The 22,907-nt window shown below is 36.2% G+C and overlaps 1 protein-coding gene across 2 annotated transcripts; it reads left to right on the top strand.

The window, feature by feature from the left end:
* Positions 6,120 to 22,115, top strand: LOC18783207 (phosphatidylinositol 4-kinase beta 1). Of its 2 annotated transcripts, XM_007217588.2 has the most exons (17): positions 6,123 to 6,423; positions 6,800 to 8,281; positions 10,076 to 10,267; positions 11,209 to 11,257; positions 12,412 to 12,544; positions 12,721 to 13,186; positions 14,240 to 14,320; positions 14,412 to 14,531; positions 15,418 to 15,487; positions 17,322 to 17,419; positions 17,502 to 17,606; positions 18,877 to 18,930; positions 19,910 to 20,053; positions 20,203 to 20,256; positions 20,339 to 20,413; positions 21,124 to 21,207; positions 21,296 to 22,115. In XM_007217588.2, the coding sequence occupies exons 2-17, from the start codon at positions 6,836 to 6,838 to the stop codon at positions 21,395 to 21,397; spliced, it is 3,273 nt and encodes a 1,090-aa protein (XP_007217650.1). In that variant the 5' UTR covers positions 6,123 to 6,423; positions 6,800 to 6,835; the 3' UTR covers positions 21,398 to 22,115. The 2 variants fall into 2 exon arrangements, with proteins under 2 accessions (XP_020414819.1, XP_007217650.1); XM_020559230.1 differs by lacking the exons at positions 17,502 to 17,606; positions 18,877 to 18,930; positions 19,910 to 20,053; ... (2 more) ...; positions 21,124 to 21,207; positions 21,296 to 22,115 and having other exon boundaries at positions 6,120 to 6,423; positions 17,264 to 17,352.

Raw genomic sequence — 22,907 nt, 5'->3', positions numbered from 1 at the left:
ATACTCGTTATACGGCCTCAACCGCACATTTAAAACCAAACACTAGTTCCCGGAACTTAACAGAGACCCGCCACCTTAGAAAAGTCCTAAGGCTATTCTAGTACTTTCTAAAGGACATGACGGTCTCAAAAGACCCATGGTCAACGGTTTGGTCAACTTCCCATTTTTAGTTAGGACGACATAGGGAACATTTTGGAACATGAGGAACATTTTGGAACACAATGGGCCACCACCCCATGGCCCACGCGCCAGCAGCGAGTGGGTGGCTTGAGAAATTTTTTACTACGAAAATTTCTCAAATCACCCAACAATACCTATACCAACGTGTTCATGACAACTACGGGAGCAACTTTTGTTCTTGGACCACGGACAAAAAGTGGCCGGAGCTTGCCAAAAAATCAAGCCAACAACCGGTCAAAACTTAGGTTGTAGATTAAGCTTCAAAACTTAAGTTCTAGATTGAGTTTCAAAACTTCGAAATCGATCCTAACCAACTCAACCATCAGCTAAATCACATTGAGTAGGTAAGAAAACATACATGGATCGAAAAATTCCGTCATCGGAGTCGTCGAAAACGATGCCAGAAATTTTTGAAGGAAACCGACCTGTTTTCGAGCTACCGTCGGCAAGGGAGGCGGTGGTTTCGTTGGAGAATGGGAGGATCGGAGATAGGGAGCCGGGCCAGTCTTTTCGGTAGTGGTTTCGTAATCGACAGTGGTCAGAGAAGGAAGCTGCCAGCCAAACAGTGGCCAGCTGTTCAAAACGAGAGGGGGGAGGGAGAGAGAGAGAGAAAGAGAGAGAGAGAGAAAGAGAGAGAGAGAGAGAGAGAGAGAGAGAGAGAGAGAGAGAGAGAGAGAGAGAGAGAGAGAGAGAGAAAGCCGATTGGTTTTTAAAAATCCGACTTTGAACTATTTACGGTTGTGCCACTGCACTTCCGTTGACTGTAACTTCTTCGTTAAAACTTCGATTTGGGCTTACTATGTGTCTACAAACTCGTATCGATGATTTCTATGCAACGATGCCACTCAATTCCCAAAAATCCTTACGGATCGAAAAGTGACTAACTTCATCTTATTCCAAGGGTAAAATTGTAATTTTCACAACTAATTAAATTAAATAGATTAAATATATGGTTAAAATTGGGTCGGGGTGTCATACTTAGAAACCCTAGAAAAATAACAAAGTTTCTAGAAACTGTAAAAATTTTAAAATTGGATTTCGGGCTACTAAATGATCTCAGATGTCCCCAAAAGCTCATACATCATAGCAAAGTGATGTGTTTTACTCATGATACCATTCTCTTCGAATCGACGGGTCATGGGTCCGATTTTGAGCTTGAAGCCCAAATATGTAGTTTACTCGATTTGCCTTTGTGCGCGGGTCCCTCCAACTCCTCTTCGATTGCTTCCGCCATCTGTTCTACATCATTGCATGTTTGTGCTCCAAATATCTCCTTCTATATATCCAACACAATTCTCAAACATCTCAAAACTATTTCAATGCTTGTTCTCATGCTATCGACCTTCATGGCAATTTTACAATTTTTACTAATATGTTAACGAAATTAAATTCATATTAGGTTACCACCCATTATTTTTTTAAAATCTTTCAACTCATTCCATAGTAGAATATCCAAGAATACAACATATTAATAAAAATAATATTTAGTCATATCAAATGAACTCAATCGAAAAATTACATGTCTCATATGTCAATTGTCAAATAGGTGGTATGAAATTGCATTACCCCTAGGCAATTACATTTTCATGCTCCAATATATCACCGTTTACGTATCCAATAGAATTCTCAGGCATTACAAAACTATTTTAATGCTTGTTCTCAGCCTATTAACTTTAATGACAATTTTACAATTTTGAACAAGGTGACTCACCCAAAGAAATTAAATTCATATTAGGTTTTAAAAAATTATGTGAGATTAACATTTAACCAAACATAAATTAACTTAAAGATGTGAGGTTAGGGTTTAGCAAAACATAGGTTAGATTACTCGATACTAATTTTACCAAAGGTTAGGGTTTATCAAGAGATAAAGTGAGATTTCTCAATACTAACCTTACAAAACTTCAAACCTAGTGCTTTAAACCTTATGGAAATAGCTAACAATCAATGGAGAAATCTTCACCGCAGTTGAGCATTAACTTTTCTTTGTCTAAGTTTAGCAACACATATGATTTCAAAAGAAGGGAAGAAATATTCAAGTTAGAAGCTTTGCACGTTAAATACCCAGTGTTTTGCACATCTCTCTCGCGGGTGATTGATGATGGGCCAGAAGTGTTGAAGTGACTAGGAGTTGAAGCGTTGTTCTCCGATTGTCTGGGTGAGAAACCCTAGTTTGGGTTATATGTTTTCACTAAATGGCTCTATTGTATTTCTCCCATTGGGTTCTTTTTTTTTTCTTTTTTTTTAATAGGATGCAAGTGACAGTCTCCCTATAATAGCTGGTTTCCCTTCTTTTTATTTTAAACTCAAATAAATAATTAAAAACAAATGCACTAGTGTGCTGTAGATGGTGCCCTCATCAAGTGGCAATTTTTGGGTTTCATAGGTTGATGAAGAGGTAAATAATAAACAATATTTAAATATGAAAAATGCTCTGAAAGTTATTATTTTGTACCTAATTAACAATATCGATATATTTATTAGTGATGAGGATGGTCATTGTTGTTGTTAGATTTAGTTGCCCCAAAATTGATTCATTGTATCCTCAACTTATGATACTCGCAAGTGCATGAGCCGTTTGGTAGGATAGCATATGTAAGTGCGAGGTCGATCCCATGAGGATTGATGATAAATTGATTCAATTTGAATCCCTGTACAAAACAGAAATGAAATAAGATTTAAAGATGATTGTGAAAAGTACAAGGATTGAAAACAAGAAAGAAAGAAAATAACTAACTCAAGCAAATAAGTTACCAAGTTCAATTCAAATTCTCATATTGATTCTAGCTAAAGTATGATTAAGCATTAGAAATCCATTAAGCATAGAAGAATGTTTTAAACAACCAAGCTTGTATCTAATGCTTGTTGTCGAATGTCCATACATATTCTTCCTATTCATAGTTCAATTCGAATTAAAGCATATGGTGTCTACTCTTAATTCCAACAAAAATAGCTAACATACAAGTTTAAATGCTGATAAAACATTCACACAAGATTATCAACTGATAAGCATAATGAATAAGAACAAGAACTAAAATTAAAACTTGGAAACTAATCAAACTTGAAAACTTAAAATAAGAAATTACATGATAATGAAAAAGAAAGTACAACTAAGAAAAACATAAAGGAAAATATAGCAAAAGGGTTTTGTTACAACAATTGAGAATTTAAAAGAAAAATTAAGAGAATTTGATAAAGAGAAGGGAGAGGAGCTCTAGAGAGGTGTTTGAGAACCCCATCTTGGGGTGTGTTTGAGAACTTAGAGAATTTGAGGAAGAGAAGGGAGAGGAGTTCTAGAGAGGTGTTTGAGAGCTCCCCCCTTGGAATTTGTTTGAGAACTAAGAGAATTTGAGGAAGAGAAGGGAGAGGAGCTCTAGAGAGGTGTTTGAGAGCTCCCTCATTTAGGGTGTGTTTGAGAATTTAGAGCATTTGAGAAAAAGAAGGGAGATGAGCTCTAGAGAGGTGTTTTAGATCTCCACTTGGGGTATGTTTGAGAATTTAGAGAATTTGAGAAAGAGAAGGGAGAGGATCTCTAGAGAGGTGTTTGAGAGCTCCCCCCTTGGGGTATGTTTGAGAATTTAGAGAATTTAAGATAGAGAAGGGAGATGAGCTCTAGAGAGGTGTTTGAGAGCTCCCCTCCTTGGGGTGTGTTTGAGAGCTTGGAGAACCTCACTATTTATAGGCCTAAGGGAAGTAAAAATCTGATTTGAGTATTGCATCTATCTACAACACCCCCTTCACCAACTTTACCTAACTTCCCCACAAAAAAACAATTAGCTGATGCATATGTCATGCGTGACAATGCATTGCAGTCTACTTGTAGGCTTGTTTTGGCCTTTTTCTCCATTGTTAAAATTCTGGAAAAATATGGGTCTTGAAGCTATTTGTCTTATCTTTCCAACCATATGTATCCAGCTCAAGGAAAAATCGGCAAGACCTTCAAATATCATTTTTGGGATATTAACGTAGATGCTGCTGAATTTGACCTTAAGTTGCCAAAACTTGCATAACTTCCTCTAGAAGACCAGGAATCATGAACCGTAAAATGATACAGAAAATAGACTTCCACATCTTTCCAATGGTGTATGGCCCATTAGCTGGTTCTTCCTGAGCATGTACAATCCAATCCATGAAGTTGACTGATATACAAACACAGTTTTGAGCTAACTTGAATCCAAAATGCATTAAATGAGTCCTAAAGCTTAAAACATTGAAACAAACATAAAAGAGATTAAAAGTACAAGTTTAACTAAAAAACATAATGAAATCATAAGCTAAAAAGGTACAAAATGATATGTAATTATGCACTGATCAGTCATGTTCATAAGAAGGTTGGCAAAATTTCCAATAATGTGGCGAAATGTCTTGCTCTTCGTGATAGCCTAGCTTTTGCACTGAACAAAGGTTAGCAAAAGATTCAGGTTGAGGGCGACAATAAAATAGTTATTGACTACTTATGTGCTAAGGTGGAGCCTCCTTGGGCCTTACATATATTCATTTCGGATATCCGCTTTATTATGCTCTTTCTGTGATGAGGTCCAATTTCGTCATGTTTTTCAAGGAGGCCAATTTCATTGCGGATTTTGTTGCTAGTCTAGGACATGATCTCAATCCCTCCTGTTTGTGGGAGAATAGGATCCCATTATCTGTAGTAAGTTTCTTTTATTTCGACCTCTTGGGCATGTGTTCCCTAAAGGCTTCCTCTTGTAATTTTGACATTTCCTTTATACGTGAGGCTCGAGTTGCAATTTATACACACATAAAGAGCATGCAATTCTTCCTCTGTGACAAAGCGAAAATGCACAAACCCAACTATGGGCCCTCTCTTCTCTACCCAATTAGCTACGATATTTTCTAGTTCATATGTTAAGAATTCACTTGAACTTGCCTTGTGCTTCACCTTCTCTTCCACTAGCCACTCAGATCTATACGACCCCTTCATGTGGGCCTTGAGGAGAAGATGAAAGCTTGTCCCCGCTTCGGATTCCAAGAATGCAAACAGGCCGCTTGTTTGGTAATTGTTGAAGGCAAGGAACGCAGAAAGATGGTGCTTTTCGGCAGACGCTACTTTTATTAGTGCATCCATAGCCTTCCTCTTCTCAATTATGTCTTTGGTTTTAGCTTAGCCTTGTTTTCTTAGTTATTGCGTGAGAGCCCCTTGAACTCCATTGTTGCTCAAAGAATCAGTCTCTCTCTCTCTCTCTCTCACTTTCTTTTATTTATTTATGCGAGTTTTACTTTTAAGCGCATTAAAGTCTATTTATGTGAGTTTTTAGCTATTTTCAAAAGTTTTATAAAAACTGAAATTTATGAAAGTAAGGAGTAATTTTGGCTAGTTTTTATAAAAACTCCTATCCTACCCAGACAAACTCTAATTATTCTAACCCCCCCAAAAAAATTAGAGGTTGTTTGATAACCATTTCATTTTCATTTTTTTTTTGAAAACTGAAAATATATTTTCGTTTTCACTTTGTTTGCGCTCGTTTTTCATTCATTATTTTTACATCTCCACACATGAAATGTACTCTAGCTACCAAAACTTGTATTTGGGACATCCCGATTTGGACTCGACCGCTCCATTCTTGCGTTCGGTAACAGACTCAATTCAAGCTCGGGAACCTTCAAATCCAAAATTCACAAAAAAAAATCATCCTAATTTCAAAAAATTTACCAAAAAATTCTATGAACTTTTTGTAATATGCATTTTTAGTAATCACTTTTTTTTAAAAAACTGAAATTTAGTTACCAAATAAGTTTTATTTTTTAAAAATTAAAAATTAAAAAATTAAAAACTAAAGATTGAAATGGATATCAAACTGCCAGAATTTTAAATAATTAGGATTAGTTTTGAGTAAAGATAGATAGGGAGCAGAAGTGACGTTTTTTAATGTAGGCCGTACTCACAGGTTCTCATTTTTAATCCCTTGGTTGGGCGGGTTGCTGTTTTTATGTTGAAAGACCCATCCAGGCTCTTCGAACCCAATATCTTCCCCCTTATGCCTCTCCATTTATCGCTCCACCTCCTACGTTGCCAAAGATCGTACACGCAAGAATTAAACGTGGGCTCAGCTATCGCACTCTCCCTCTCCCTCTCCCTCTATTGCTCGTCTGCTCTGTCCATGGCTCTCTCCACCGATATCCTTTTTCGCGGCACTCTCCCTCTATTGCTCGTCTGCTCTCGGCGGTGGTGACCAGATTGCACTTGGAACGACCGGAGTTTTGGCAGCGACGTTGATCATCCAGGTACTGTTCTCTCATCGAGAAATCTGATTCGTTAAATCTTTCTTTCCAGATCGATACCGTACGCTCGATCCAGATCGAAATTCGGAGGGGATGAGCGAATTAGGCAACTATGTACTCACCAATTAAGTATTAAGTAGCAGATTGAATTGGATTATTATACCATTATATATAGTACCAATTTCTTTTCTTTTTAAAGAATCATATACAGTACTAATTTCACGCCTTAATTCGAATGGTAGTACACAGTAAATTAATTTTTGTAAATTAGTAGGTATAATGTGTAGGTTTATCAGTTGAGGAAATTCAATTTAATAATCTGACCTCATTGCTTCTTCTAGGTTTGTAGTTTGAAACTGTTTTGCTTGAATTTTTGTAGGTAATTACCAGAAAATTAAATTTAAAGTGAATGTGAATGGATGGCCCCATTTTAAAGTTCCGCCTTGGATTCTCCAAAGCTCAGGGAGATTCGCCTCGAGAGATCACCTCCCGCAGCAACCTGTCGAGTGACACCGGTGAGAATGGGTGGCTCATTCGGTTCTTTGACTCAGCATTTTTCTGCGAGTGGATCGCTGTTAGCTACCTATACAAGCATGAGCACTCGGGGGTACGTGACTACCTTTGTAATCGAATGTACACTCTTCCCTTATCGGGTATTGAGAGCTACTTGTTTCAAATATGTTATATGTCAGTGCACAAGCCTAGCCCGTCTTTGGATAAGTTTGTGATTGATATGTGCTCTAAGTCGCTTAAGATAGCCCTGAAGGTGCATTGGTTTTTATTGGCGGAGCTTGAAGACTCTGATGATAATGAAGGAATTAGTAGGATTCAAGAGAAGTGTCAGATTGCGGCCACTTTGATGGGTGAGTGGCCGCCTTTGATACGTCCTCAAAGTGAGTCGGCCAGCCCTGGGAGCAAGAACCAGGTATTGAATAAAATATTGTCATCAAAACAGAAGTTGTTGTCACTAACGTCTTCCCCACCTGCTCAGAGGTCTTTTTCTTTCTCGCCTTCATCAGGGAACAATCTGCAAGAGGATGGTGGTCTGTTCTCTCCTGACGAGAACAAAATATTTAAAAAATTCATACCAGGGCCAAAGGTTCGAGATGCATTGCTCTTTAGGAAGTCGGTGGAGAAAGATGAGGATGACTCCGAAAAAGAAGGGTTCTTTAAGAGGCTTTTAAGGGACAGTAGAGGTGATGATGAGATGGGTTCTAAGATTAGAGATTCTTTGCTTTTCAGGAAGTCGTCAGAGAAGGACGATGATGATGCAGAAAAGGATGGGTTCTTTAAGAGGCTATTAAGGGATAGTAGAGGTGATGATGAGGAATTAACATCGAGCTCAGAGGGATTTTTTAAGAGATTGTTTCGTGATAGTAAGAGTGATTCTGATGATAAATCAATTTCTAAATCAGTGGAAGATGAAGAAAAAGATGGGTTCTTTCGGAAGTTTTTCAAAGATAAATTTGAGGACAAAAAAGATCGAATTGATAAGAATATAGATGAGGATGCACCGTACTCTGAAGAAAGATGTTCAAGATCAGCTGAAGATGATGAAAAAGAGGGTTTCTTCCGAAAACTCTTCAGGGATAAGTTTGACGACAAGAAAGACGGGAATGATAAAACTGAGGAAGGGAGTGCCAATGGAGAGGAAGAAGAGCCTTCTGACTTTTCATTGTTCCGAAGATTGTTCCGTGTGCACCCTGAAGATGCGAAAAGTACTGCTGCCACTGAAAACAGCAATAATGGTGGCTTGTTAGAAAGTAGTCCAGGGACTGAGAATTTTTTCCGCAAATTGTTTAGAGATCGTGACCGTTCAGTTGAAGACTCGGAGCTATTTGGTTCAAAAAAACACAAAGAGGTAAGCTTGCATCTACTTATCTATCTGTTGCTTCGCTGGTAGTGTAAGTATGGCCTTCGTTATGCAGTGCCGGCTCTTTCCCCTACTACATAATTAATTAAATTATTAATGAGGCTGCCTTTTCCTGCAGTTTTGTTAGATTTTGTGCAACATGTGCTAAATATTTAGTAATGATTTGTTGTAAATTCTTAGATGATTTTTTGAGGGATTCTGTCAACTTCGAAATTCTTGAATTACACTACAATGTCTTTTGTTTCTTTCAATGTTGTATGTAATCCAGTATAATCTGTTCAATTTAGTTTTTGATTTTTAGATTTTGGTAATTCATTCTCTTGAAAGTTACCAAACATTAGATTGTCAGTTTCGGTCATATGGGCCCTGCTATTGGCTTTGCAGTTCTAAAAGGCCACTGAAATTATGCATTCTCGTGTATAAGTTCCAGTTGCAGATGTTGTGGCCACTTGTAGTTGTGGATATTGAGTTTTCTTTACTTATTGGATAGGTATATAGAAGTTAGCGTAAATAAGTAGGCTAAGATGATGGATTGAAATGCATAACCTGTTTGAATGATGAAGTTGTATTTACTTATTTATGGGGGTTGTACTGTGGCTTTGATATATACGTTCATATGCAGTGTAGTAGGTTGAGATGACAGATTGAAATGCATAATCTGTTTGAGTGAAGTTGTAAATACTGATTTACATGGCTCGTACTGTGGCTTTGATAAATACGTTCATATGCGGTGTAGTTTTGATATATACACATGTGCAAACACATAAAGATTTCCTAGTTTATTCTTATATTTATCATTAAGTTTTTCCAATTATGGTTTAAGGTGTTTATATAGCCTCATAACAACATATGCATGTTTCAAAAAAGAGTGATAAGTATTTGGTTATTTTAAAGGTGCATCATATGGATGATAAATATATATATACTCTGATGTAGAAAAGACAAGAGGTAAGAAGGAGATTTCAGATGAGAGACTGATCCCTGAGAAAAAAACATTCAAATAAAAAATGTATCACAGAAAGGGAATTGGGTGCAGGATTCCAATAAGTAGATGTGGGACTAGAAGCTGAAAATTATTGTTTGAAGAAATGAGATGAGAAGTGAAGGAAAATTATCATGGAAGAAAGTAATATTATGTTGATAAGGTGGTTGATTCTGTTAGATCAGTAGCCAAATGACTGATAGAGTATAGGAATGGAAAGGGCTCTTAACGAAACTTTTTTGTGGGATGATAATATTTAAAGACATGGAACTTTGAATGATTCAGAATCGTGGAGAGGAAGCTTAGAAGGTAGTGAGTAACTTAAAGCTGTATGATGATCTCCATATATTCGTGGGGAAGGAAGCTTAGAAAGTAGTGAGTTAGATTAACTTAAGCTCTCCATATTAAGTTAAAAGTTTTAAACATGTATATGGATATACTGCATCAGCTGTAGAGGTGTTCAAATATGAACTTCGACAGGTGTATAGGTCATTTTGGAGTCTTTTCCCTAGTTTAACTGGTTGGAAGAGAAGTTATCACCCCAAACTTTCAGTAGCAGACGAGCTGTTAATTATATTATTTTAATAGTTTAATATTAAATTTTCTGATAATTTAGTGATGCATTGACATGATAGTATCTCTAATCCTACCAACATAGCCTCCTAGACTACGCTCATGTGCAAGATGAAGGGATTATAGGCAATAGTTACATCTATTTTATTCATAGTGGTTGAATTTCTTTTTGAAAAGATGCATAACTTATTTCATGTACTGAATCTGTCCACTGTTTGATTTGACAGAAACGCCCTGGTTCTCCAAAGCAACAAAATGAAAAGTCAAGTGCAAAACCCCCACTTCCAAATAATACAGCATCCCAATACCGTAAAGGGGCTTATCATGAGTCGTTGGACTTTGTGCAGTCACTATGTGAGACGTCGTATGGTTTAGTGGATATATTTCCAATTGAAGATCGCAAGAGTGCTCTTCGTGAGGTTTATGCTCATCTGGCTTATCATTTAGATTAACTCTGCACACACATAGCATATATTTCCAATTGAAGATCGCATGGTTGACACCGATATAAAACTAGTGGTTTTATTTTTATTTTTATTTTATTTACAGATTTTCTTTTTCATCAGTCCTCCGGTTGATTAATGCTCTAATCCTGCTAACCATGTGTATAAAATTTCAAGTCAATCCAGTGTATCTATATGGTATTGGAATTAGTAATTTTTCTTCTAAATTTGATATTAAAAGTAGAAATTGAGTCTTGTTGATGGAATGGCTGCCTATATCATGTCAGCTTGAATTTGGTAACATTGTGTGCATTATTAAAGCACTAGATCTAGCTGTCAGTGTCGCTGAAAAGAACTGCTATAAAAAAGTTATTAAGCAGTATAAACTTGCTAGTTTTATGCTGATGCCAGTTTAGCATGCCCCTTGAGTATCTGTGTGTCTATGTACGTAGATGTAGATACAGTTAGGTTCTTCAGGTTTTCATATTCACAAAATTCATTAAAAAATGTTCACTATAATGCATAATTTAATAAACTTTTCATTAACTGTTGTAAATTTATTAGTAATTTATGATAGAAGTAAAAGGTCAACTTGTGTAGATGGTTGGACCTCTTGTCCACAGCTGGATGTTACTTTGTAGCCGTAGACTTTTTGTTCAGAAATCAGTTTTTATTTTTATTTTTCTATAGATTCTTTTCGTTTTCTAATATGTAATTTGATCTAAAATTGTAATCAATATATGAAAAATGATAAGTCTAGACCATTGGTCTAAATGCTAAAAAAGTGAAAATTTTAAATGGAACCTAACTAACCTAATACAAGTAATCTAACATAATTTTTTTTTTGGATATCATAAATACATGTGCATGTTTCTTTTTTCTTTTCTGACATGTGTTTGTTATTCTTGCATTTCTAGTCACTTGCAGAGATCAATTTGCACATTGATGAGGCTCAAAATAGTGGAGGTATTTCTTTAGTCAATATTCTCATGTGAAATGGTTTCTCAAGTTACATCTTATATTCTGAAGACAAATGCTTTTCAGGGCACTCTGTGTTATATGTACCAAAGTATTTTTTGGGAATTGAGAAGATTGCAGAAATTTAGGTTCTAAAAATGTCAGAAATGTTTTGCCTGCTTCTATGTATATGATTTCTGACTCATTTTAAAAACTTATTGTACACTACTTATCAAGATATTGGTTCTCGATATATATTGTTTCCAAGATATTGGAAATGGTTTGCAAAATGTGTTCTGTATGTCAGTTTGCAATATCTGGCATTGCATCTTTTTGTCTGAGAATCATGTAGTATATAAGTTATAACTGATCTTTTTGATTCTCTTCTGCGGTTTATGGATAGTATTTTGTTTTATTCCTCAAAATTTTGTTTTGTTCTTTCATTTCCAGTTCCTCCAAAACTGTTTTTCATCTTTCCCCTCCTCTCACCCCTCAATAACTCTAAAACACGTATAAATATTTTTGTCTTTTCTATTAATGTTGTTTTGAACTTAAAAAATGGATTATTAACAAGGTCTGGGGCACATATATGTTGCTCCTCACTATGGGCTTCGACTTCTACAGACTTTATAGATATGTCCTTTAGGAGCATTTGTTGGGATTGGAATGCAGCCATCCGCTAGCTTTCCTGTCAAAAGTTTATTTTGAGTTTTTGTTCTTTTGCTAGAAGTTTTTTGTGTTGCTTGGTCTAACTGCTATTTCGCTGTTTAGTTTTCTTTTGTGGCCATCTTGGCCATATTTTATTTATTGTCATTTTGCAATAAAATTCAGTTTCCTTTTCATCAAAGCTTGAAAGTGAAAATTTCTTATTGAACTTGATGATCCTAGTTAAGAGTCAACCTCTTTTAAACTAAATCATATTTATTAGATTTCTTTTCAAGGTGTGAAATTTGATTGCACAGATAATGCATGTGCATATACAACCAATGCATAAAAAAATTGAGGGATTCTGTCACCTACTGTTCTGAATTGTATTTTACCCTTTCAGTTATCATATTCTGCAGCTTTTCTATGCGTTGTCGATATAAAGTTATGACATTTATGGCATTTATATCAACAGTTATCTCCATACTTTAATTTAATATTGCTGATTATAATGTTAGGAGTTTGCTTTCCAATGGGGAAGGGGATGTATCGCGTGGTTTATATTCCGGAAGATGAAGCTGTTCTTTTGAATTCTAGGGAAAAGGCACCTTATCTAATCTGTGTTGAAGTCTTGAAAAGTGAAATTCCAGGGTACGCTTACAGTTGCTTAATTTGTGCATTTGACTATGATATAGTTTTTCCTCTTATTCAAACAAGTTTCATTGTTAGATAATGGAAGCAGGGGTCCTTGTTATCTGTTTGAAACTGAGACATTTCATTTCATTTCTTTTGTTTTTTTAATTTTATTTTGTGAAAACTTATTTAAGCAATCCAAAGGACATATCTGGTTCTCAAAAGCTTTCTCGAGGAGGAATTCCTTTAGCAAATGGGGATGCACTTCTGACAAGACCACCTCCCTGGGCGTATCCATTGTGGACTGTCCAGGAGGTCTATCGTAATAGTAATGATAGGATGTCGAGCTCTACTGCTCAAGCAATTGACCAGGCAATGTCACATACGTCAGAGGCAAAAGTGAAATTTGTTACTGTTAAAATATCTGTGGAGAAGAAATTGCACGGCCAGACAGTGAAAGCAGAGAATATATCAGGGAGTTGTCAACGTGGAGAGGCTCTAACTGCATCAAAAGTAGCGCAAGGGAGTGATTTGGAGTGGGTAAGGGTAGTGCTTACTGCAGATCCTGGTGTTAGAATGGAGGACATTGAGGATCAAGGACCCCCTCGACGGAAGGAACATCGTCGTGTTCCAAGTACAGTGGCTATAGAGGAAGTAAAGGTAGGTTTTGTTTGGTCATCAGCACTTATTGATGTTAATTTGGCATTTATTGATTTCTGAATGAAAACAAGTAATTTATTATTGTTGCTTTTTGTAAGTTATCTTCCAATGTTGATGGAATTGTTTCTAGAGGGACTTGTCTAGTTTCTCCATTTGCCAATATCAATAGACCGATAAGAATATATGTACACACGCACAAACACATACATATAGTCATTTTCTAAGGGGCAATGCTCTCTTGCCAGTCAGTCTGCTATTTTGTATATTGAAAATTTGTATTTGAATCATTGTCTTGTATGAATGTGTAGCCTTGTAGATTGTCTGAACATGTATTTGAATCATTGTCTTGTCTGAATGTGTAGCCCTGTAGATTGTCTGAACATTACCGATTTTTTAATGAGGTGCTGAAGTAAGGGATGATTACACACAATGTATTTTAGTCATCTACATTTGATTTGAACGACTGAGAATTTTATATTTTTATTTATATATATATTTTTTCTATATAAGTTTTATTAGAGAACAAATTATGTCAATTTCTTAACCCATAAATTGATATTGCTGTAGCATGAAAGTTCTATTGTCGTTTTTTGTGTGGAAAAGAAACATGATTTTATTAAAGTAGGAAAGCTAATTACAAAGAGTGGATAAGGAATCCACAATCTTGGAAAGAAGTAAAAACAAGAAAGTACAAATCAAAAGGATGTAAAACAGGACATGCTCACTAAACGAAGAATTCTAATCTCGCTTCACAGCTGCTAACAAATCCCACATTATTGAAGAACAAGCATAATCCTTAAGTAATATGCTAGCCTGAATCTAGATACTTTCTATGCACAGATTAAAAGTAATGGTATTGAAGCCTCGAGTTATTATTTTATTTTTTTGGTTGAAGAAGCCTCGAGTTAAACAAATGACAAAATGGTGCTTTTGAAATAACTTCTGTATCTGTATAATTTGCATTTTCTTTTTATGGTGTATGGCTATTATTATTTTAATCTTGAACTTAGTTTCTAATTTCTTGCCTTGTTCATTAAATTTTACTTTCTTCAGGCTGCTGCAGCGAAAGGAGAAGCTCCTCCTGGACTCCCTCTGAAAGGGGCTGGTCAGGATTCGTCAGATGCACGGCCAATGGTGAAAATTCATGAAAATTGAAATTGTGTTAGAAGTTATCTCATGTAGATGCTGAATTCTATTGTCTGATGACATTCACATTTTTCACCAGGCTAATGGCAGTACTCCCGAGGCCAGCAACGCCTTGTCTGGCGAACTTTGGGAGGTAAAGAAGGAGAGGATACGCAAAGCTTCAGTTCATGGAAAACTACCTGGTTGGGACTTGCGCTCTGTGAGTATTAACCTGCTTCTCTCTCTCTGTGGTGTTTGTATGCTTTCAAGCACAGTGAACAAGTATTAATCATGTTTTTGGTAGTGGAAGCTTGATATATGCATGCAAGGGAGTGCCTTATAGAAAAAAAAAAAATGCTCATGTGTTATGTTATTCTGAGTGTGCATTACTAACTTAAAGTCTCATCAAGATAGTGAAGGAAAGGTTTCATTCATGAACAAGATTTCTGGTAAAGTTGAGGGAAATTGGAAATTCAATGGCTACCCCTGTCCCACTCGAATGAGTTTACGTTGAAACATGATTTTGACAAATTATACCGTTCTTAAATTTATCTTCTGGTTTTCTGATCAAGCTGGTTAAGACAAAACTATTATTGTCTTTTTGGATTTTTAGCGGCATGTTGATCTTTTTTAATACCAAAATTTTTGAATTGATTTTTAATATGATTTCATGGGATTTAAGAGTAGTGCAGCTGTAAATGACTCGAGAGAGAAGCATATGTTTGCAGCCCCACTGTATACCTTGCAAACTTGGGGATTGGGAATGAGAGTTTAGATCACAGGACTTTTGGAACAAGTGATTCAATTCCATATTGGACTACTAGTGGACCTGAAAAGCTTTGGCTGTTTGGAAATAAAACAATAATGTATGTTAAACTAACTTAGTCATCCTTTGAATGGGTGGAAATTTTAATTGTGGTTGGCTTTTGGTCACTTGTCATTTCCTTTTCATGAATGCTTGAGGTGTATTATGTTTTAGCCATGTAACTATTAAGTTTTAATGGCCTTGGTTTTTTTGTTTTGTGTACATTCTCTGCCATTCTATCAGTTGTATAAGTGTAAGTTAGGTATCATATTGTATTTAGCTTCATCTGTACTTTGTGCAGGTTATTGTGAAGAGTGGTGATGATTGTAGGCAGGAGCATCTTGCCGTGCAACTTATTTCTCACTTTTATGGTAGGTGTCCTTTTTCTAAGTATTTTTTGTTTTGGGGATGGTAGTTCTCTCTCTCTCTCTCTCTCTCTCTCTCTCTCTCTCTCTCTCTCTCTCTATTACTGCTCAATCTTTGGTTTGATTAGGTCAAACAATATACTTTCTTTAAACCCATTAGGTAAACAGATGCATTGTAGAAACATTGAACTGGACAGTGCGCCTAGATAAAGTGCCTTTCTGAGTGTCCTCTTTGTTACTTGTGTTGCACTATGACCAGGTGATGATAAAGACTCTGTCTCTTGTTTCTTTCTCTTGGAGTTGTTTGTGGAGAATCAGTCGAAATCCACTTGAAGAAAGCTAGTTGGCACCTCTAGGTCTAGTTCATGCCAAGAAAATCAACTGAAAAACGGGTGCAAAATTAGGTCAAGACTAGAAAAACGCATTGTATGATTTTCAAATTCCAAAAGATCCCCATAAAACTCAGTACAAAAAACCATGTCACTGTGATGATAATGTCATGCTGATTTCACCTTCACATAATTGTATGCTTTTTTCCTTTCTTTTGTTTACAAATTTCTGGACAACTTTCTGGATTGATTTGTTTCTGCTTCCAGGTAGAGTTTGTTAATCTAAGGCTAAGGTTAGATAGAGGAGTGAGATAGATTAGAGAGTAAGAGTTTAGGGAGTAGGCTTACGGTTTGATAAAATCAGCTCCTTCACGATGAATTTATATGATAAACAGTTATTACTCAGATACTACCATCTGAGACACACAAGTACCCAGTAACATAATAAAAAAACGCAATATTTTAACAGTTTCTCCTTCACTTTCACATTGAATTTATATGATAAACAGATATTACTCAGAATCTTCTCGTACCACCCTATTTTCACTTTGACTCCAGTTTCTCTTCCATATTTTGTTGATCTGTACTCTCGTAGTGTAGTGCTTCAGTTCACCCTACAAGAACATGGAGTATCTTTTTAAGTATTATCAGATTGGCAATTTTTTCTTTCTTTCTTTAGTGTCAATTCAGATTTCATGTCTCCTCAACTGCACTATAATGAATGAGTTAGCTCCTGCTCAGATATTCCAGGTTGAGGACCAACCATTCCAATAGGTTTGATTGTGTAACTCTCTACTGGGCACCCAGTGTTTCAGGAAATGCTCATAGTTTGTGTTGTGTAATCCATGGATGAGAGTTGCCCCTTTGTTTTGACTCCTTATTAAATTGAGTTGGCTACCACAGATTTTTGGGGCTTAAGACAGAGATCACACTGTCCAATTTCACATAGAACTCCTAAACCCAATTTATTTTCTTTTTAAACACTTAAAATAGAACAAGATACTAAGAGGGAAAAAAAAGCTGTTGGAGTGGGATGCAAATAGGTAGTTATGGAACTCGATCGGCTATAAAAGGCCAGTTGAGGTCCAGCCTTATTATAGATATGTTATTATATGAAATAGTTCAACTGATGTGTTAATTGAGTGATTTAACATAACCAAATCTGTGTTTTTGCCTTTGCTTCAATAAATTTTGTTTCTTCTCAAAAAAAAAAAACATAACCAAATCTGTCGTTTCTGTTCAACCAATGTTGATATGTTCGTTGATATTTTCGTTCATATGACCACTATTATTTCCATCAACCTCAGTACTTACATATTTGTTCAATTAATTATCTCTAGTGGTCCCACATTAGACATAAATTAGACTAGTTGGCAATAGTAGTTGATTACTGCTTGTTATGTATGTTTCCAAATTTATCCAAATCATTTCGTTGTTGCATTTTGTTTCACAGTAGTTGAACCCACTCATCAAAACTAGTTGAAGACTATAATCATTGGATTTGATGGCAGATATATTCCAAGAAGCTGGTCTTCCCCTCTGGTTGCGCCCTTATGAAGTCTTAGTTACTTCTTCCTACACAGCTCTCATTGAAACAATTCCAGATACGGTAATCCTGTACCCTTGTGTAAGTGAACTAATAATTTCAAAACTTCACCACCTCTTTCATAATGTCCTTTGTTGTATTATAGGCTTCACTTCATTCTATCAAAAGTAGATATCCTGACATCACGAGCTTGCGAGACTTCTTTGTTGCTAAGTATCAAGAAAATTCTCCCAGTTTTAAACTTGCCCAGGTAATCTCAACCCGATGTAGCAGGTTGCTTTAAAAATGTCTTCTGATTAAGTCAGCTTTATCCTCATCATGATTCTTTGCAATCTATTGCAATGGGGGAATGCCTGCTGCGTTTCTTATTTTATTTATTTTAAAATTTAGAAGTACTGATAGGAAGATTTAAAATTTAGAAGTACTGATAGGAAGAATTTGGAAACTCTCAGTGGAATTGGGAACTTTAAGAATTGCCTTTAATCACTCTCTCTCCTCTCTTATTATGGTTATTTGTTCGCAACTCCAGAAGTGAAATGATGGTATATCTGTGGGTGGAAAGATCTTTATATTAAGCATGGTCACTACGCCGTTCTTCAACAAATAAAGTAGCGTTTAATTATTTGACCATAGATTCCGAAAGGTCCTGAGAATAGAGAGTTGTCCAGATTCAGGTTGTTTGTACCTTAGATGACATTGTAGGACTTGGATCAATTGGTTGCTGAAGCATAGCATTTACAATGAAAATAAGAAATGTAATTCACATTGAGGTATCATTTGAATGCCCTTTTTACCTATAAACTGTAGATATTTAATCTCTAGAGCATGTCATATGGTCTCAAATTGTAGTGGCTCTTGTAATGTCATTTGTTCAATTACCTGACTTACAGGAAATGTATATCTGTTTGAGGCTCTTTCGGCAGTATCTGAAGCCATGTATTCTTTTCGAAGTTTTTGCCATATACATGCCTTTACCCTGTCCATTCTAAAAAGCTTTATCGTTACTTCTGGATGACTTGTGTACAGCTTTTGACATACTAATAACGGCTTATTTGATATTGATGAGATGGATCACTATTATAAGTTTGGGTTGATGGTCTATTTTCATATGTAAGTTGTGGAAAGTCTGCATCTGCTCCTATTCTGTCAGATTTTGATTAGTCTTGACAGAAAAGAACTTCAGACGCTGTGATGTGGCCAAATGTTGAAATAGGTTTTTCATCTTGGTCTGTATATAAATTAAATCTTAGGTATTCTCAGTTCTTTTTCAAGTACCAGATTACCGAGTCTCATATCAAGTTAAATAACCCAACCAGTTTTTTGGTCATCTAAATGAATCTAAAGAAAAAAGTTCACACATGTGGGAAAAAATGTGCAGATCCAAGAACTGCAACAGCTCAGAGCCAATTTTATCATGCCGCTGGGTTACATTTAGTTAGTTATAGTTAGTTTCAGTGAAACCTAACGTTCTTAGTGAACAAAGAGGCTTGGATTGAACTTTCTTTCTATTTTTTCCGCAGAGGAATTTTGTTGAAAGTATGGCCGGATATTCCCTGGTGTGCTACCTTCTGCAAGTATGTCTCTCTCTCTCTCTCTCTCTCTCTCTCTCTCTCTCCCCCTCCTTTTTTCAACTGTATAACAAAAGCATGTTAATGTGATATTACTGTTATGGGGTTGTGTAGAGGGCAACTCAAATGAAATTAAGCTTCAAAGCAAATGTTAGTTTCAGAAATGGCTTGTTGTGTATATATATATATATATATTCTCCTGTGGACGCGAACGCCATTGTAAACAGGGAGGAAAGCAGGGAGGGGTAGTAGAAAATACATGGCGTCCACACGATAATAATGTCCGGCCATCCGCATAGGAGAACATCTGATATATATATATATATATATTGTATGTTATGTTTATCCCACTTTGGCTATATGTGATCTCAGATGCATGTCACTGCTGCTTGGCTAGTCAACCATTACGTTTATCAGTTCTTGATTTAATATGTTTAGAGAAATTTGGAATTGGTAAAAAATTGTTCATGTTAGTTGCTTATTAACTTGTACTTCAAATGTAGCAAACTCCTTTTTGTTAGAAAAATCATTTATGTCACTGGTACAAGGGTATACCGGTTTTAATAACAACGTAATTAAGAATTACTTGGCTTTCTGACAACAAATGTATGCTGGTATTTGTACGCAAGATTGTAATCCCTAAAATTTCAGTACTTTGATTCTCACAATAAAGTTATTTATTTCCTGAACATTAATCTAATATTGACGTGCATGAGAAGTAATAGTGTGGAATTGGTAATTATTTGCATGAGAGAGTCTTTTAAGTTAATACCGGCATCTGCCATATGTGATATAGATGTGTGTGAAAAAATCATATATGATGATGCAGATTGAAATACATCTAAATATTTTACATTTGTTCTCATTTTCAGAAGCATGTGCTAGAGAGACATTTAGTTTCTCATGTACTTTCTATCCTTAGTTTCTCCTGGTTTAGTCTTTGAAGGAGGTGTAATTGTTTTCCATCTACGTGTTTGTTGTTTAGATAAAGGATAGGCACAATGGAAATCTCTTAATGGACGAAGAGGGTCATATTATACATATTGATTTTGGCTTCATGCTCTCCAATTCACCTGGGGGTGTAAATTTTGAGAGTGCTCCATTCAAATTAACACGTGAACTTCTTGAGGTAAGAGATGGAGGCTGGCTTTGTTTATCTTTCTTGCCATATTGTGTGCAACAGTCTTCCTTGCTGCTTGTATTGAACATTTTAGGGTGAATCATTTTGCCTTTTAAGTTTTAAATGTGGAATTTAATGGACTATTCTGATTATGCTAGGTCATGGACTCTGATGCCGAGGGAGTTCCGAGCGAGTTCTTTGATTATTTTAAGGTAAACACTTATGTGTATTTTTTAAATTTTTGTAAAGATGTATGTCTTTAGATGTCTTGTAAATCTCTTTTTTTGTCTTCAGGTTTTGTGCATTCAAGGATTCCTTACATGTCGGAAGCATGCGGAGCGCATTATTCTTCTTGTTGAGATGTTGCAGGTAACACCAACTTTAGCTGTCAATGAACTCATATATATAAATATTTTATGACCGTTGGATGTAATGTTAAGCGTATTTGTGGCCCAAATATTCCTGTTGTAGCGAGATGGCCAGTTTCTGTTATGGTCTCATAGTTTTGGTCTGGATGTTTAGTGCAGAACTCTTTTTTGGACCGGCCCCTAATGACTCTTATTGGACATAATGTTTGGGCGCAGCCTTCTTATGTTAGGTGCTAGGACGGTTTAGTAATCCCCTAGCTCTCCTGCCCCTGCTCTCTCTCTCTCTCCCTACTTTTGGAGAGAGAGAGTATTCCCTAGTTCTAATTTTGGACCCATTATGTTATATCAGGGTAATGTGGGTGTCCTGTATACCCAACCAGACAATGGATAATTATATATTATTATGGGCCTCTCAGTGGCTTCAGAATTTCAGGAATTACTATTTTACCATATTCTTGAAGATTGGTGTTTGAGCTTTGTTTAGTATGTTATACTGTTTGTAGTGGACATCTTGACCACTGATGGATGCACTGGTTTTGGTTTTTTTAATTCAATAAAATGTTTCATTAAAAAAAAGAGACGAAACCCAAAGTTGTGCATGTGCTAGTCTATTGATGGCTAATCTCTTCTCAAAAAGAATAAGAATCTTAAAAATGCCTCCTTTTATGGCTGGCTGACTCAGGCTACTGTTTGAAAATGTTTTTGGACCAGGACTCTGGTTTCCCATGCTTTAAAGGTGGTACACGGACAATACAGAACCTACGGAAACGATTTCACCTGAGTTTGACAGAGGAGGTTTGATTTTGTTTTCTTGTTTTGTTCTTGAACTGTATTATGTTTCATTGCTATGGTTGTAACAGTGTTGCTTGATATTTTCCATCAGCAATGTGTGTCCTTGGTGCTTTCTTTGATCAGCAGCAGCTTGGATGCATGGCGAACAAGACAGTATGATTATTATCAAAGGGTTTTGAATGGAATATTGTGAGGTTAGAATTCATTGATAATCACATGGTTTTGTTTGGAAAAGCCAGCTCAGTAAGTGTTGGTCAAAAAGTGCATATGCGAGCTGGCTGTGTTTTCCTCGGAGGTGAAAAAGGGGATTGTTTATAGTGGTTTTGGCCTGTTTTTTCTGGGTGAGGAATTTGTAATTGTATCGGCAAAAATACATATTCAGCATCTAGAAGGCTAAAATTAATTCAGAAGGGTATATTCATTGTTCCCCTTGTTTCATGTAATATGAGACTCTGCTGGCTGGTGGGAATTCACTTATTCTTGCGGGAACATGTTCTACCCTACGGACCCTCCTCCCGTTCGTTGGACGACTCATACTGTACAGAGTGATTGCAATTGAGGACAGAGTAGAAATCCAATGGTATGACAGCCATATTTACTACTGAGTGCCATTGCAACATATTTTACACTGGTTTGTGATCCAGATGAGCCAGCATTATTCGTTTTGTAAATCTTCCATTTTCAAAGTGTGGTCGGGTTTCAATCTCCGTGACTTGGCTCAGCTGGGTGGCATCCATACATGAGTCTGATTTTTCCATATTCTTGTATCAGAAAGCTTTGTTAGCAAAATGCTTGAGAATCTTCTGTATGCGATTGTATCATGTGTAACTGATCCCATTTACATAGTGAAATCTGTAGATTCCAGTTTCATCATATTAATGGAGTTTTCGTGGCATTGAAGTTTGCCTGCAGTTCGTGTATCGTTGGATTGAACGTATTGGTAGCTCTGTGACAGCTCAACGCGTCTATTAAGTTTCCATCAGGCATGCAAGGTTAAAGGAAGCTATTTGGATTTAGCCTCATAGGGGCTGAAAGCAAACCATTCAGATGGGTGTTAGGAAAAAAACCAAGTTGAGGGAAGATAAAATACTCGGTTTTTATGGTGTGGTGTGGACTTACACGTATAATTATTTAGTCAATTAGAAGGCCAACAACACAAGTTCATTTGGGTGTCAATTAGAATGCAAAGACAATTTGTACATGTACCAAGTAGCCTTTGGTTTAATGGTAGGTGTTAACTTGATAGACATTTACATAAATTTTGGCTAACCCTACAATGATGTAGTTTTATTACGGGTATGTTTACATCCCATCGATTGTTATAAAAAAAGAAAAAAGAAAAAAGAAAAAGACATTTGTACGTGTGAGGTGTCACGTTCCCAAGCCATAGTTACCATGTCTTGACATTTGTCAATTCCTCACACTCTCTTATACATAAGGGTGGACCACCATCACCATCACCATCACCGCATCTCTAGCACCATCACCACGTCTAAACCCTAATTACTTTTAATAAAGAGTTATTTGCACTAAAATTCCTTGAGGTTTTATGTTTTTTTAACAAAGCTCCTTGAGATTTCATAAATTACACGAACATTCCCTGAGGTTTTAAATTGCTTTCACAAAATCTTTTCGTTGATTTTTTGTCCAAAGATTGATGATTTTATATATATAAAAAAGGTGAAGATTTTCCCACTCTCCTT

Source organism: Prunus persica, chromosome G3, assembly GCF_000346465.2.
Source record: "Prunus persica cultivar Lovell chromosome G3, Prunus_persica_NCBIv2, whole genome shotgun sequence".
Lineage (NCBI taxonomy): Eukaryota > Viridiplantae > Streptophyta > Magnoliopsida > Rosales > Rosaceae > Prunus > Prunus persica.
This window is presented reverse-complemented; position numbering and strand designations above follow the sequence as displayed.

Excerpts from the sequence above, each read along its gene's own strand:
- LOC18783207 (XM_007217588.2), top strand. The coding sequence starts at position 6,836 with ATGGATGGCCCCATTTTAAAGTTCCGCCTTGGATTCTCCAAAGCTCAG. Across the intron at positions 12,545-12,720 it reads TTGAAAAGTGAAATTCCAGG|CAATCCAAAGGACATATCTG; the intron begins GTACGCTTACAG and ends AACTTATTTAAG. Across the intron at positions 18,931-19,909 it reads TGGTGTGCTACCTTCTGCAA|ATAAAGGATAGGCACAATGG; the intron begins GTATGTCTCTCT and ends TTTGTTGTTTAG.